Source organism: Panthera pardus, unplaced genomic scaffold (assembly GCF_024362965.1).
Source record: "Panthera pardus isolate Hobbes unplaced genomic scaffold, ASM2436296v1 HiC_scaffold_17, whole genome shotgun sequence".
NCBI classification, from domain to species: Eukaryota; Metazoa; Chordata; class Mammalia; order Carnivora; family Felidae; genus Panthera; species Panthera pardus.
The window spans coordinates 38491489-38508971 of NW_026526732.1; the positions used below are offsets into that span (position 1 = coordinate 38491489).

General features: G+C 40.4%; 1 protein-coding gene across 5 annotated transcripts in view; it reads right to left on the reverse strand.

Moving 5' to 3' along the window:
* NCOA7 (nuclear receptor coactivator 7) overlaps positions 1 to 17483 on the reverse strand; it is a 154486-nt gene that overhangs the window by 22711 nt on the left and 114292 nt on the right. For all 5 annotated transcript variants that reach the window (XM_053904523.1, XM_053904521.1, XM_019418269.2 and 2 more), the window contains one exon: positions 2721 to 2868. In XM_053904523.1, coding sequence (XP_053760498.1) covers positions 2721 to 2868 — 148 coding nt within the window. The remainder of the gene's footprint in view (positions 1 to 2720; positions 2869 to 17483) is intronic.

Sequence of the window (17483 nt, forward strand, 5' to 3'; positions counted from 1 at the left end):
AACTCTAGAGTAGCAGCTCGGGAGAAAGAGGTATGTGGTGTAGGCAGATGTGGGAGTAGGCAGCATAAGCTACAAGAGTTGATGAGCTCATCCAAGGAAGATGTAACAGATGAGAAGAGGGCCAAAGACAAACTCCCAGAGACAGCATGAGAAAAGGGACCAGCAAAGTTGACTTGGAAAGACTGGCCAGAGACAGGAGCAAAAAAAGAAAAGAAAAAAAAAATCAGAATTTATATAAAAAGCCAAGGAAGAAAGAGCCTGAAAGGCTTAAACAGCTTCAAACAGTAGTTTCAAATAAGAAGCTTTGTGAACTATGGGGAGACATAACAAGCAAATAAATTTGGGGACAATACGCTACAGAGCTATCAGGCAGTGAGACAGGAAGTGAGTACAAGCATACATATGAGAGAACCTGGCATTCCAGAAGGCATCAGACCTAAGGGGCAGGCTCATTACCCTTGCTCGTCCCAATCTGGCAAGGTTCCAACCTTGGAAGGATCCGACTGTGCACTTGATGAATCTAAAACGAGGCTGGGATTCCTGGAGAAAATCACCCCTCACTGTAGCCTGGGGCCACTATAAACATGGCAGACCCAACAGGGCTCTCCATACCAGACAGCTACCCCATGACAGCCCTTCACATTGAGCCTAGTCTTGAGGCTATTTCATACCGTCTCCATATTTCTCTAACTCCTCCTTCACTTCAGGAGATCCCCTTCCTTCCACTGCAAAGAAACCATCGGATGAAAAATGCCACAATTTACCACCACTCAATCGGCATTTTATTTGCACACATCCTATTCTTTTCTACTGCCCACCCACTTGTCTAAAACCAATCCTATCCCTATTTCCACTTCTCTGCCAATTCTCAGAGATCTGCTATCCTGATGAGTTCCTTCCTCATTCCCTTATCTTCTGACCTTCTACCCTGGGGTTCCTAATGACCTCATCCAAAAGGTTAAAGTCGCTCTCACAAGAGGGAAAACCTTCCCAACCTCACCTATTCTTCCAGTTCACCACCTCATTTTTATCCTCCAGAACCAAATTTGAATTGTTTGCCCACCTTTACTAGTTCAATTTACTTATCTCCCACTCATTCTTTGAACCATTGGAATCTAAATTTTGAACTTACCACTTTAATGAGACTGCTCTTGTCAAAGTCACCAACTACCTCCTTGGTTTTAAGTCCAAGAGACATACCTCAGTTCTTATCTTCTGACTTTTCTGCAGCATAAGTCATTTTGACCATGACTCCCCTCTCGAAACATTCTCTTCCCTTGGTCTCTAAGACATGACTTTCCTTGTTTTCTACCTTCTTTCCTGGCTGCCTTTGTGGTCTCTACTGCCTTTGGCCCCTTTAAATGGAGGTATCCCTAAGGGTTCTAGTTTGAGCCCTGTTCCCTTTCCACTGTAAATACTCTCCTAGGATGACCTCATCTATACTCATAACTTCAACTTTGCCACTGATTGCCAAATCATGTCTTTAGATATTTCTCCTAAGTTTTATTCTGTCTCTCGAACATTCCACAGACACCTCAAATTTAGATTAAAACCAGAATGCAGAGCATTTTCTACTAAATCTAATACTCTTGCTATGCTCCTATCTCAGCGAAGGGCAGGTACCACTGCCCCTTCAGTTCCCACTCTAAAAACAAAGAGTTCAATCTCCATATATTCCTTACTTTCCACATATAATTAATTACTCACAAAATACTGTGTATTCCAGTTTCTAATTATCCTTCAAAAGCACTCAATTTTCTCCACCCCCACTGCCACTCTTGCAGCAACCATTATCTCTCGACATTGATCCTGCATGGGCCTCCTAATGGGTCTCTGAGCCTCAAGTGTTGTCCAACTCCTCCAATCTCTTGAACGTCTGCCAGAAAGAGAGAGCTCTCTCAAATGCATATGTGTGTACACTTCTCCAGACTCAAAACAGTTCAGTGCCTTCCCACTGTCTTTAGGAAGATAGACATGATCCATAGGTCTTTTGTGATGTGTCCTTACTTTCTTTTCCTGCTTCATTTCTTGCCCCTCCTTCAGCTTTGCACCCTATGGTCCAGCCACACTGAACCTGTTAGTTTATAAAATGTCCCACATCCTGTTTCTCCCTCTGTCATTCCTCTGCACAGATTTTCCTTTCTGGCCAGAACATGCCCCATGTCCCATTCTACCCCAACTGCCTGAACTCCCCCTTCTGATGTTTGTTCAGATCACTCCTTCTGGGCAGCTTTAACTGATCCCCCTGGCTCCATTCAGGTGCCTGGCCCCATGCTCCTACAGCACTTGGCACTTCCCCTATAATGGCAATTATCTCATTATATTATAATGATTCATCTGTACTCCTTGATGCTAAATTCTGCTTCTCTCATCCATTGTGCCATTGAGAAGGGCTTGGTAAGTGCTCAAAAAAATTATGAAGGGCTTTTCAGACCACATTAAGGAGGCTGAATTTCATCCTGTACATAAAGGGGACCCATTAGCAGTTTTTAAAAAGGAAAGTGAAATGGCCTGGCAGCGGTAATAGTGGTGGTATTTATGTGACACATACAACTGGCTCAAACAGAGGAATAAAGTTATTTCCCTCTATAACTTCAAAAGTGCACAGGAAATCTAACTTCTTGCCAGCCAAGCAGTTCTTGGTATCTGGACACAAGAAAATTTTGATTGCATAGTGTAATTTAATGGCCACAACAGTCTAGCCCCTCTTGAGTGCTCACCTCCCAGCTCTTGGTGGTTGGCTCACTGAAGAAGTTGTCGATCATATTCAGTTCTTCCTTTTCCACGACCACAAAGCCTTGCTCTTTGGCATCTTTCCCATAGACGTCAGGAGACCACTGAACAAAGAACGTGTACAAATGATCCACCCTGAAAAATACATTCGTCATAGGAGTTAACACCAAATCTACTTTCCTGGCAGGCAGAAGTAGGAAGTTGGGCACTTGCAACCATCCTTTTCCTGCTTGGCAAATCTGTTTTGCTAATTGGGAAATTTTGCACTGTGAAGATGACCTCTATGAGCGCATTCCAAATTTGGAGAATAAGTCAACTAGTGAAAGTAGAAGCCCACAGATACTGAGAACCTGTCTCAATCTGAGGAAAAGATCAAGAGAGGGGACGTAAAATTGAAACACATAATGGAATCTTTACACCAAATATTTTCTCCTTGTTAGGTCTTCATTTATTGGACACTTGTATTCAATGGGAAAAAAAAAACTTATCTGAACATTTAACTGGAAAAGATAAACAATACTTCAGTGGGTTTTTATGTAACTGAAGCACTGTTATCATTTTAACAAAACACCTTTAATAGCTACAAAGTAAATAATACTAATTGTTGTTTTAATATTAGAAAGAGACCTGATTTATTGACACGGAAATGTGGTTGCCTTCCTATTTCTCTGTTCTCTTACACATATTTAACACCTGGAGGTACTGTAGCATCTTACCAAACTAAATCAATAGAGAGATGGCTAATTCCCAAGCAGAGAATAAGAACTCTGATCCCAGCACTTGCAATATCCCCCCAGGTATGAGAATCACAGGCTCTCTAACCTTCGATTCTACTCCCACATCCATCACAGTGGCTGGAGAGAGTGACAGGTATGATCAGATGATTCTTAAAGTCTTTTCTAATTACAAAATGGGAATTTCAATGTAAGCCTACTGTCTGGGGCAATATTAACTTATTGCTAATTTTTAAAAAGTTGTGATTATGTAAAAATATTATAACAACATCGCTATAGCTTGAATGTTTGTATCCCCCCCAAATTCATATGTTGAAGCTTAACCCCAAATGTGATGGTATTTAGATATAGGACCTTTGAGAAGTGCTTAGGTCATGAGCCCTCATGATTGGGATTAGTGCCCTTATAAAAAGAGGTCTCTTTTCACCATGTGACACAGTGAAAGGATAATTGTCTATGAACAAGGAAGTGGGCCTTCACCAAGACAAATCCGCCAGCACCTTGATCTTAGACTTCCCGGCCTTTAGAACTGTGAGGAATACCTTTCTGTCATTTATAAGCCACCCAGTCTTATGGCATTCTGGTATAGCAGCACAAATTGACTAAGACGAATATTAAGAGAACTAAAACAAAAAAGAAATGACCCCCACAATTCTGAAATCCGAATGCAGCAAAAGGTTTTTAGGTTTCTGTACTCCTATCTGCTCTTGTCCACATGCATATAGTTTTCTTTTCATTGTCACATCAGGATCAAAATACAATTGTTTGCTATATATAACATTAAATCGCGCACATTTGCCATGTTGCTAGTCTTTGTACGGATTCATATTGGCTAATTTCATGAAAGTACTAAGTCATAAATAATCTGAATTCCTGTGTTGTCAGGATATTTAGCTTCTTCCCAAGTTCACATTACAGTGAACATCCTCAGGCTCTATGCCTTTCACCATCTTTTGCATTATTTCCTCAAGGTGAGTTCCCAGAAACAGGATTACTGAGTCAAAGGGCATGATTTTATATCTTGTGATTCATCCTGCCAGGTGGCTTGTGAAAGGCTCACTAGTTTACTCCTGACACCAGCAGTTTAGTTTGCATTAAAGTTCCATAACAATCTTGATTATGCTTTTTCTAGAAAAAGAATTTAATACATATTTAAGTTTTACCTTATGCACTCGGCATTTCTCTGAGTGTTGATGCACTGAACAAGTTTCAAATGTTTTCTTCCTGGCTATAGCTTTTCTTTCACGAATTAGCTCTTTGTGGCTGTGAAGTCAGTATTTTCCTTTTCAATTAGTGGAAACTTTTATAGAATGTAAACATGAACCACTACCAAACGTGTTTCAAAGCTGTCGTTTTCCTTTTTATATTAATCATATCCTTCCCGTCATAGTACAGGATTATCAATTTTCATATACTTTAAGAGTATATTTCCTTTGAGATTTCTCCTACTCCGCATGGAGAGTTGGCATCCAAGACAAGGTGTGCATCCATGTCCATGATATACTATCATTTCTATTCTTTTAAAAAAACAGATATAGATATAATTGTACATTGATGTGATGGTTAATTGTATATGACATCAACTTGGCCATTTTTTGGTCAAACACTGGTGTAGATGTTGCTGTGAAGGTGTTTTTTAGAAGTGATTAACATTTAAATCAGCAGACTTTCAGGAAAGCAGATTACCCTCCATAATGTGAGTGGGCCTCATGCAATCAGTTGAAGGCCTTAAGAGAAAAAGACTGAGGACCCCTGAACAAGAAGGAATTCTGTCTCTAAATAGCCTTCAGACGTGACACTACAATCCAAGTTCTCCCTGGGTCTCCAGCCTATCAGCCTCCCCTTGTAGATTTCAGACTTGCTAGCTCCCACAACCACGTAAACCAATTCCTTCAAACAAATCCTTCTCTCTATATGTATTTATATGTACATATCCTTTTGGTTCTGTTTCTCTGGAGCTCCTGGACTAGTTAGTACAATGGACTATTCTGAAAGGGTATATAAGAAACTGATCGAAATGGTTACCTCTGGAGAATGGAATGGCGTGGGAGAAAGACATATTTTATATCATATGGATCTTTAAGTTAATTTTTGGAATAGGCAGGACATTTTCCTGATTCTAGCATCAAAACTGTATTTTAAAAAGCAAATAATGAGAAGTTTCCTTCTCACCCACATCGCTGTCCACCAAATTCTGTGCTCACCCTTTTCTTTTACAGGTGACCACTTTATTCATTTCCTGTATATTTTTGTAATGTTATATAGATATAAATATAAATATATATTCTTTTTGTCTTCCATTTCTACAAAAGATTGCACTATTCTCTGTCTTGCTGTCTTTATTTAACAATACATCCTAGTATCTTTCCACATCAATATATAGATGGCTTCCTCATTCTTTCTTTTATAGCCACAGAGTACTTTACTCTGTGGATTAGCCAGCGCTTATGTAATCATCCTCTATAGATGGACGCTTGGGTGGTTTCCAAGACTGTATTGTTACAAATAATGCTGTGACAAATAACTTCACATGTGAGTCACTTCACACATGTACAGGTATAGTTGTAGGATATATTCCCAGAAGTGGGACTGTGTTGTCAGAGGAGGAATTCCCTTCTAAACTTGCTATGTAAAAACGATATTGCCCTTTTTAGGAATGATATCATTGTTTGTCTTCCCATCAGCAATACACACACACACACACACACACACACACACTCTCTCTCTCTCTCTCTCTTTTGAATAGCAGCATTCAAAACATTTATACCATGCAGTATACATTCTCCTATGAAAAATTAACTTAGAAAATATTAATCACCACTCCAGAGAAGTTTGATGAGTATACAATGATAACTCCTTCAGTTTCCTAACACTTATAGTGTTAAATATATATATATTAAATATATAAATATTACATATTATATCATATATAATATAATATGATATAATATATATTATTATATATCATTATATTATATTACATATATTTTATATATTAATATATAAGATATATAAATATATTAAATATATTTATTAAATATAACATATATAAATATATATTAAACCTAAATATATTTTTATATAAGTAAATATAAATATATTAAACATATTATACTGTTAAATATATTATTTTATATATATATATATATATATATATATATATATATATATATATATATATAGTCCATCTCAACTATATTTTGTAATAGAGACACAAATATGCTTCACTCTAACTCCTGGAAAGGAAGATATTTACTATGCTCATACCTACAATGAATAAAAGGATTTCCTAATTATTTGTTCGCTAGTTTTCCTGTGAGAAAGGAAAGAGCAGTCCCCGATACCTGCCAGCTAGCCTGGGCCTATCAGCCAGGCCCAAGTGTTGTTAAAAAGCTGGCGTGGCACTCACAGCGAGGTCCTCATATTCTCCTGTTGAACATAAACAATTTCACAAAACATCAACATCAGACAAGACCACTCTTTGACCATGATGAATCACGACAAAAACAAGACCCCTCTGAGGTCTCATATCTGAACACAAACTAAAAACATGAATACTGTCCAGCCACAAAAATGACCAACAGCCCTCCAATCTGGGTGATATGAGTGACTCTGCTGCTTTACTAATTATAGCATTGAGCTCTTTAGTCTATTCCTTCCTTCCTTCTTTCCTCTTAGATAAGACTTGTAAGATACCCAATCATAGAATGACCTCTGCTTCCTGATAGCATCTAATCTAGACCAAATGTCCACTCCCGTAAGTCCTCCCCTGAATCACCTAACACAAATCTAAATCCTGTCCTCCTTTCTAGCACCCTCTTTCTGAGATGGCCCACAGTCCCATGGTGTGTATTCACTCTCCCAGCAATGAATCAACCCAACTCATTCAACTTCAGTAGGTTTCTGGTGGTCTCTGGCCAGAGGGCACTGCTTCCTTCAACTCCCAGTATTGCCCTCATAGAGATTACCTTCAGGAATATTAGAGCTGATGGGGATATTGGGTATTATTTAATTCAACTAACTCTCCTTAAATATGAGAGAATGGGGGCTCTGAAGTCTACCATCAGCATCACAGCCAGGGCTAGATCTTCTGAGGTGACAATTAGGGTTCTTTCAATCATACTAGAAAGCCCTCCCCTTATTCCACACTGATTTCTAAATTGCTTCCCAGTTAACTTCCTGGTTCTGACACCAGACACATTTTTGTCATTTTTTGGACCTACTTTCCATGAAGGACTGCTCATTTGTTCTCCAATATTTGACCCTCATAGGGAAAGTCACTGTGTAAGTATGGACACGGAAGAAGCACGATAAAAGCTCATGCTGACACATATCCCTGTGCAAGACTGCAAGGGAATGAGGAGGGAGGTGCAGATTTGGAATTAAGATTTCATTCTTTCTTTTTAAAAAATTACATTTGAGAGAGAGACAGAGACAGAGAGAGAGTGAGCATGAATGGGGGAAGGGCAGAGAGAGAGGGAGCCACAGAACCTGAAGCAGGCTCCAGGCTCTGAGCTGTCAGCACAGAGCCCGACACAGGGCTCAAACACACGAACTGCAAGATTGTGACCCAAGCCGAAGTCAGACGCTTAACCAACTGAGCACCCAGGCGCACCGCCCCCCCCCCGCCCCCCAGCCATATTTCATTCCTTCTTAGACATAATAAGAAAATATAAATTGTGCAAACTGTGGGCCAATAAAGATTTTAATGAGAGATCCTATCCTAGAAATTGCCAGTCACTTCCCTTTTTGGTGACGAAGACATTAAGTTGCTTGAGGAGACCCTTTGAGCGGTCCTTTTAATTATGTAGATGTGAGGGTGAGTAGGATTTATTATTCTGGAGGAAGGTATAATTGGACATTCCGTACTTGATGAAGACAACTTTTTCTTACAATCCACTTGGAGGGGGATGGGAGGGAAGATTTGTATAAAGTCCAAAAGATTTCCTGGGAAGGAGGAATCCTGTGCCTAATACCCTCCCTTTTGAAGTTCAGATTAAAGCATCTCTGATTAATTAAGGTGTTCCAAATGGAGGTAAACCCATAGAAAAAGGCAATATCCTTTTCCCCACCCACCCTTCTTGAAAAGAAACTCTTCAAGGTAGTGGAGGGAATGGTTTAGGCTGATAACCTGGGATCCTTATGAATGCCATGATTATTTTGGGAATAGGTCAATTTGGGCAGAGTGTGCTGATGGTAAAACTTAGACCAAATTACCTGCCACACTGGGCATACCAGGGAAGGAAATGGCTACTTATGTCATATGTGTAAGTTTCTCAGAAGCTGTAACAAGGTGTAGGGGTGGGGACAAGGTCAATGTTGGCATAAAGCATTCTTGCCTGCCAGTGCCATTCTCTCCACAATAAATATCTCAGTCTGGGGCAGGAATCTGGGATGACCTGATAAAAGGGCCTCTTCTCCCAAACCTCTTCCCTTGGGACTGCTGGGTTTCCAGTGAGTGGTGAATCAAGCCTCTGGATTTGTTTGTTGCCAGAGTGAGTGTCCTATTCTGGAACAGCCTGTAGTGTGTCAAAGAGCAGCCAGAGCAGCCCTTTACACTGGGTGAAGCATTTTGGACTTACCATAGAAAACAGGATCTAGAAAGGAGGGAAGGGGTATTCTCAAAGTATCACAGAAAAGAGGGCCAGAGTAATAAAAATTTTTAATATTAAACAGAGAACTGAGCTTATGTTTTAAGCAATACTGATGACATAATCAGTGACCTAAAAAGATGGGATTCCCTCTTTCAAGGGCGTTACATTGTACAGCAGCTCTAAGAGGCCAAGTATTACCATGCCCAACTTAAAGATCAGGAAATTAAGGCTTAGCACATTCAATAATGTGCTCAAATACACCCTCTCTGGAAATGTTCCAGCTAGTCTAAGCTAACTGCCTCTTCTTTTATGAATTCTCTACTGCAAGGAAGACAGTACATTTTTGTACCTGTCCACAGTCAGATGTCTCATAGTATAGGTCAACTACTTCCTTGGCTTTGGGTTTCATTAACGAAGCTTAAGTAATATTAGTGAGGTGCCTTAGGTGGCCCTTAAGGCACATGCTGCCCTCTAGCTCTTCTTCCTCCTATACCTTCTGTCAATAGGCTCACAGCACTGCCAAGACTCTGTTCCATGCTTGGGCAACATCACAGAACAGCCGCCTCACCTCAGCCGTGCTTCTAGGAATGCTTCTCCACTGGCTGAAATGGACAAGAGAGAAGCCCTGAATAGCCTCCTTCTGGTTTCAGGGGGTAGGCTCTATCCCTGCCACCAACAAAGTCACTCCAACCTTGGGAAGCCTCAGGTAAGCTGAGATGAGAAACCTCAAAAGTACGTTCTGCAAATGGGGCATCCTAATGGAAAATGTTCATGTCCCTTCTCTCAGATATGTTCAGGGCACCAGGACACCCTAATTTCCCTCAACAACAGCCTCTCACATAAAAACTCATTCTCTCACATGGACATGGCCCTCATACTATGCTTCTGAAGGAAAAGCAAAAGGAATGAAGAACTAAAATGCCCTGTGCCACAAGAGAACATTAAAGTTCATTTGGAACCAATCTGATTACTTAATTCTTCGGCCTCTGGAGACCAAATGGAAGGAATCAATGTCCCTCTTTCTAGTTCTACTTCTGCTCAATTCTCTACCCTTTGTTTATTTTTTACAACTTAATTGGGGGGGGGGGCAAGGAAGAGGATATGACCTCATCTTTTTTCCTTCTATATTAGAGTGACTGTAAGTTTATTTAACCTAATTCTTGGAATGGTTATTTTTGGCTAACTGGGTTTTCCTGGTCATTAGTTCTCAGAAGTCAACCCTGACCTCTGGAGACAGGCCTCAAAGTTCTGGAAATTCCCTCCTTGTCCCTTTGCAGACCTCCCCTTCACCCACTCCTCCTCCTTTCCGTTCCAGCTCTGCTCTCACCTTGACCCCCACTCTTCCTCTCTCCCCATCAGCCCCTCCTGGATTCACATACTTCAGGCCAATCTTTCCATTTCATCCTCACTGGCATGCCCTAGAAGTTCAGCTTTGATCCTCTTACCGCACCTGCCCTTCCAAACACCTTCTCACAGAAACAATCACCTTGCTGACTCCTCTCTTGGGACGATGGATGTTGCTGGGTTTTCTTATTTGTGCTTAATGGATTCACTACACATCAAAGGCACCTAACCTTGGCTAAGAAAACCCTCCCTCCCTCATGGGGCTCCCTACTGACCCCTAACTCATTTCCTTTACTCTCTAAGCAGTAGCTATGCCAGACCTCTGCTTTTGCAAGCCCTCTACCTCGCTCTCCTACCTGCCTTCCTCTCTGAACAGAGGACTCTCCATTGTACCATCCCAATAATGCACTCCCCTCCACCTTCCCTCTTAGCATCTTTCTCTTCAGAAGAAGGAACTTCTCTTTTACCCATTTTAACCCTCTTGTCTGTATTTTCGACAGTCCTGATGCTTGGTGAACTTCCTCCATTACTTCCACCCTACCTCTCCATGCCTTCATTTCCTTCATCTTAATCCACAAACCTACTTGCATTTCCCCATCCATCAATATAAAAGCCTCTGGATTTTGTTTCTCCCTAAAACTCCCTTCCTATAGGCAATCTTCCCTTCAGAGCATATTGTTAGCATTTGGGTTAGCATATCTTCCAACTTCTTTTCATTCTGGAATTCTTCTTTTCTGATTTTATTAACCTTTTAGCATATGCCATTTGTTAAACCTGCCTCAGATACTCTCTGGATGGAGGCAGAGTTTTTAACCTTGTTGACTCCCTCCCTACTTCAGTGAAGCTGATTTTCTCAAAAGTGATCTGTCAATCTCAACAGTCATCGTTTGTCTTGACTTCTCAGAGCCTGTTGACGGTTTTTTTTGAAACCCACTCAGGAACTTACCTGTGGTTTCTGATGAGTCACTGAACTTCCCTGGCCTTGGCTGCCTAAGGATACCTCTGGTCAAGGCAATACAATTACCAGTAATTACGTCCACACTGGCCAGTATCAGGTAGCAGTGGGTGTGGTAACATACGTGAGCAGGGAATGAGGTCAAGTGCTAGATCCTACAGAGCCAAATATTTAAGGGGGAAGCAAGAGAAATAGTCCTGGAAGGAAGCCAGGAAGAAACGACAGGAAGGCAGAAGTGATCTTATAAAATGCAAATCTGATCACTTTCACCCAGCTGTATAAAATCCTTCCAAAGTCTCCCTGTAGGTTTAAGGACAAATTCAAACTCCTTGGGGGTGCCTGAGAGCTTTGTTTTGTGCCAATCTCCAAAATGTGCTCTTTCCTCCAGCAAGAGGCTCTTGTACCTTTGCTCTAACATCCATTCTTATGCTGCTGCCTCTTTCCTTTATTATTCTTATTTTTTAAAAAAGAGTGATGACAAGGGTAAGCCTAGAGAAGAATCCTCTCAGGCTGGGATCAGAGGCCAGGGGCCATCGTTACTCTGACTGCTGAGGGAGGGGAAATGGCATTCTACTGCAGGGAACATGTGCAAAAGGACATGGCATTTAAGAGCAGGGTGATGCTAGAAGGAGGGCAAAGTGGACACAATAGAAAGAAGGGCAATGTAGTCAGGTCGCGGATGACTTCTAATTGAGGATTTTGTAATGAGGACAGGGCCATGGAGATTCAGGAGACCCAGGCTCTGCCCTAGAGGACTCAGGTTAAAGGAGCAAACAAGAAACCCAAACAGTTCCAACAACACAGGGACAGAAGACAGTTGGCATCTGAGCAGGGAGGTGCAGAGCAGGAATTCCTGAGGGGTGGAATTAAAGAGCAAGAGGGAGTCTTTGCTCAATGGAATGGCCCGAAAGGAGAATGAAAAAGCCAGAGGGGCTGGGTAACTGGGTGGGTCACAGAAAGTGCTGAGCACAAGATAAACTGCTTGGATTTTACCCTGAGGCTACTGTTCTCCAAAGTGTATTAGGAGCGGCTCCAGTGACTTCAGATGGTACACAGAGGAACATATTTTAATAGCTACAGTTTTACTTAAAGAATACTAGTAGTAAATACAGCTGGCACATTAAACTTCTGATTTCACAGATATTACTGCTCAGGAAAAGGCTAAGTAAAAACATAACTGACAAAAGTTTTCTAAAGACAATTATTAAGTAAACAGTAGGACAGATGGTATGCAGACATGGGAATACTGGTGAAGGAATGTGTGAGTGACTGAAGCTTGAGAAAGCATCACTGTGGACACTGTGGAGGCAACAGCCAGAGCTTTAGTAGGAAGTGGCCTGGCCAGATCTACAGTTTAGAAAGACCACTGTGGAGCCAAGTAGAGAAGGTCAGGAAAAGATGGGACTAGAAACAAAGGCTCTGTTGAGAAGGCTACGTTAGTGATCCAGCCAAGAGATCAAGACCAGAGCCCAGACATGGCAGCAGACACAGGAGAAGCTTGCCCACATTGTCCTCCAGGCACAAAACCAGAGCCAACTCATCCAGCAGCAGCTAATACACCAAAACCTGGTACTCAGGCTTTGTGTAGGTTTTCTGTCTAGTTACAAACTGGAGCTTAGTTACATTTCTTCATAAACTTCAAAGATCCTTATCATCACCACAACGCTCCTTTAGGGATTCACTCCAAGGAAGCCATCATATTCAAGTTACAAATCCCCGTTTAGCAGATAAAATTGTCATCTGTGAAAAAGAAATTCAAAGAAGGTAAATGATATAAGTTCTTGGAAGGCAGCACCCTTACCTCAGAGGCAGCAAAGCATTAAGAGAAGTAATAGTAAGGGTAGTGGCATAAATAACTTTAAGTGCATTGACAAGTTCATTTTTTCCCTCATAATAACCCCATGAGGTAGCCAGTATAATTATCATTTCTGTTTAATATAAGAAGAGAGAGATGCTTAAACAGATTAACTTGACCAACACCACACAGTTTGTTATGGGTAGATCTGAGATCAACCTTAGGTCAGTTCATGGTCTCAACCAATATGCTTCACCATTTCCTTTATGGTTAGTCTCACTGTTGTTTCCTTAAAACTCCGTAACTGACAAAACTAGAGGGTTGAGGGATATAAAACATGATGAAAAATCTGAGTTGATGCATGTGGAACTTGAGAAACTTAACAGAAGACCATGGGAGAAGGGAAGGGAAAAAAGTAGTTTCAAACAGAGAGGCAGGCAAATGCATAAGAGACTCTTAAATACAGAGAACAAACTGAGGGTTGATGGGGGTGTGGAGGAGAGGGGGAAATGGGTGATGGGCACTGAGGAAGGCACTTGTTGAGATGAACATTGGGTGTTGTATGTAAGCGATGACTCATGGGAATCTACCCCCAAAGCCAAGAGCACACTATATACACCGTATGTTAGCCAACTTGACAATAAATTGTGTTAAAAAAAAAAAAAAAATCTGAGTTGATGCTTGGAACAAAATATTACTATTCATACTTTAGGTATATGGGCTTTAGGTACAATTACAATGTATTTTCTTAAAATTAGCTATGGTGGGATTTAGTTACTGTTACCTTTTTTCCCCTTATTTATTTATTTATTTAAACATAGTTATGAGGTAAAGTAAAAAAGCACACATGTCTAAGGTAAAGAAAGACCTGAACTCCCGAACTGGTTCCATTTGTTACTAGCTGGAGGCTTTGGGAAAGTTCCCTAATCTCTCTGAGCTTCTAAAATGAAGATAAGAAAACCTAGCTCCTCATAATAGGTGTCTGAAACATTAAATGTACAAGGAAGTTCTATCTACTTTCAGACAGACCTTTTACAAAGTCCCTTCCCTGTGATTATCTAAAATCTTGTTACCACATAGACCAACAAACTTGACCAAAATGACCTAGAAGCAGTTAAGGCATTCTTGTCTTATCAAGGGCCACTCACCAGTAGGAAAAGAAATACACAGCAAGATATAATCCCTCAACCACCTGATTTAAAAATTATAAGCAGGAACCATCAAACAATTTACTAGCTATGCATTAGAAACATATGTTATGGCACAGAGAATGGGAAATAATAAGACAAGGAAAGGGAAGAAGAGAGTAAGAATGTGACTCAGAGAGTAAGGAAATATACATGTATGCAGTCCTCTCATTCACTTGTATTGTTGATTATAAATTAAAGATAGTCCAGTGCACTTCAATCTAAAACTTCCCCAGGCCCCATTCTGAATACAGCCAGGGAAGCCCAAGAACACAAAGCACTGCGGATCACAGAGGTTGTGTACTAAGAAACTACCACCTCTGAAAACCTACCTCAATGGCCTGACCCAAGGTCCTTATATGAAAAAGGTCATTCTCCTTGCCCTGTAAGGTCCCTTTCAGATTCAATATTCTACAATTCCAAATGAAACCAATGGTTAGTACTGCCCTGGTGTAATGCTCATTCTTAAAGGTCTTAGTGTGTTCATAAAAAGAAAATTTATTTACAAAATACCAACTAAATATGCTTCATTGTCCTAGTTCACCAAAAATAATACGAAAGTTCTTCTGAGAATCATTGATCGGAACAATTACAGTTATAAAAAGGATCACTTAAAAATAAGAAGAATTTGGGTGCCTGGTGGCTTAGTCGTTAAGCATCTGACTTCAGCTCAGGTCATGATCTCATAGTTCATGAGTTTGAGTCCCACATCAGGTGAGCACGAACTCCACTTCGGGTGAGCCTCACTTCTCTCTCTCTCTGTACTTTGTGGGATTCTTTCCTCCCTCCCTTGCTCCCTGCCCCACACTTCCATCCTCTCTCTGTCTCAAAAAAGAAAAAAGAAAAAATTAAAAGTTTATATTAATATCAACACTGGAGGCCTCAGGATGGTGGCCCATACCTTGGACTCAGTATCTGTACTTTTTTATTTAAAACAGTGGCTAATACTTAAAAATTGGGGAAATTTGACACACATATTCAACTTCTTTTGAAAAAGATGGGAAGGCCAAGCAACCCAAGGCTCACATTCCCACACAGCAGCATTCCACTGGAGGTACAAAGGCACACAGGTACGCAACAGCTGGTCCCTAGAGCTGGTGACTAACTCTAGCCTCCCAAGCTTCCCTCCCACCATTCCTCCCCCTGGCTCCTGCAGGCCTTTCAGCTTGCAATAATTACTTCCTACATACTTACTCCCAAACAGTGTGTGCAGCACCCATTGGCATGAACTATTCTGCAGCGGAAACAGGCCACGATCTACACTCCAAAGTGCTGGTGTTCACTCCTGCGTCAGAAAACACAGCCACCCCAGCGAAGAGCTCCTACAAAGGGGGTTATGTTTCCATGAACTTAGGTCTGGCTATACAGTCACTGATTAACTTGACGCTTTTGCCAAAGCTGGTTACTGAAATTACTGAAGGGTGGCTGACTAATAGTGCTTCTAGAAGGTGATGATGAATTTTAGAACTTTAAGTTAATAAAAGCAAAAGGTAAAGTGACCAGAAAAAGAACGAGAGGAAGCAACACCACTTCAAAACATTTGAAGGCATTAAAAGAAAAGAACATTGACATAAGTGACTAATGATTCTATAACTTACATTTGTTTAGCAGTTTTCCAGAACTTAAACTTGTGTTAAATACAAAGAGAGAAAGATAATTTCTTTAGGGATAGCTTTAGAGACTTTTTTTTTAGTAATAACACTTTTATCTTTAAACATCACAACAAGAATATAGAATGATACAATTGCATGTTATACCTGAAAAGTACAGGGCTTGTATTCTGAAATATACCTGTTTGGGCTAAGTAGGGCCTAAGCTGCTCTAGTGAGATTATTTAACATCATAATCTTACTGGCACCAACAGTCATCAAAGATTTCAATTTAACCTTGAACCTGTTAAAAGCAAGAGGACTTTTGGTCAGAAAATTCAGCACTAACTATGGTTAAAGATTTCATACTAGAAAACTAGGTTAGTGTTTGATTCCTTTAATTCATCCTTTTTTCTCCAAGGAAAATGCTCTTGAGAGGATTTTGCTTAGTCTTCATGAGGGTCCTTAGGATTTGGAAATCTTTCTGTTGTAAATCTAGTTTAAGAGGAGAATCAATTCTCATTTTTATGATTTTACCTCTTATTGGAAAAGTAATGCATGCTTACTAAATGCACACTCAATATTTACTGGCAAAGAAAGATACATGTAAGTAAAAGCAGTTTACATAATACCATTTACACACACATACACATCCAATTATCATATACATATAGATACACACATACTATCATTATATTAATTCATACACAGAAAAAAGGCCAAAAGTCTACAAAAATAAAAATAAATTGTAGTTGGCTTGGTGTAACAAATTACAAGCTTTTTCCTCCTTTTTGCTTTTTTGTAGTTTTCTAAATATTATATAAAGTCTATGCATTATTTTAGTTTTAAGGAATAAGGTATTTAAATATTTTTATCTATGAGACTATAGGCTAATTTATTCATGCATCCAACCAATTAACACTTAGAAGTATGTTACATACTAGATCCTATGCTGTTTTTAGGACACAATATTAAAGACACAGTGCCAAAAGCCCCAAGTAGTCCACATCTGTAGAAGACTGTAGTTAAATGCTATGACAGAGGTGGGGGTACACTACACCTTAACTAGACAGGGAACATTTCTTGGAGGAGACATTTGAACTAAAACATGCATTTAAGGTGGGAGAGTAATGGGGCTGGGGGTGGGGAGGGGAAGCTGGATATCCCAAGCAAGCCAGCCAATAAGTGGTTCACATTTCCTACAATTGAAACATCATCAGCTGTCCACAGAAGAGTCAGCAAGGGAGGAAGAGATCCTAGTGATATCAAATGGATAGAATCAGCTGGAGGTAGTGCAGACCAGTGTGGGAAGATGACTGAGAAACAAGATTATGTCCACATTCTGGCTTTGGGGACTGGGTGGGTGGTGGTATCAGTTACTGTGATGGAGAAAATAGGAAGCAGGAGTTGTAGGGAAAGTGACAGGGACAATGGTGGAAATAAGAAACCCAGTTTAGGGCACGATCTGCCTTGAATTTTTCTGATCCATGGATGATCCGAATATTGAAAACTATTAGGTACATATGTTTTGGGGGCCCAGTAGAAAGTTCTA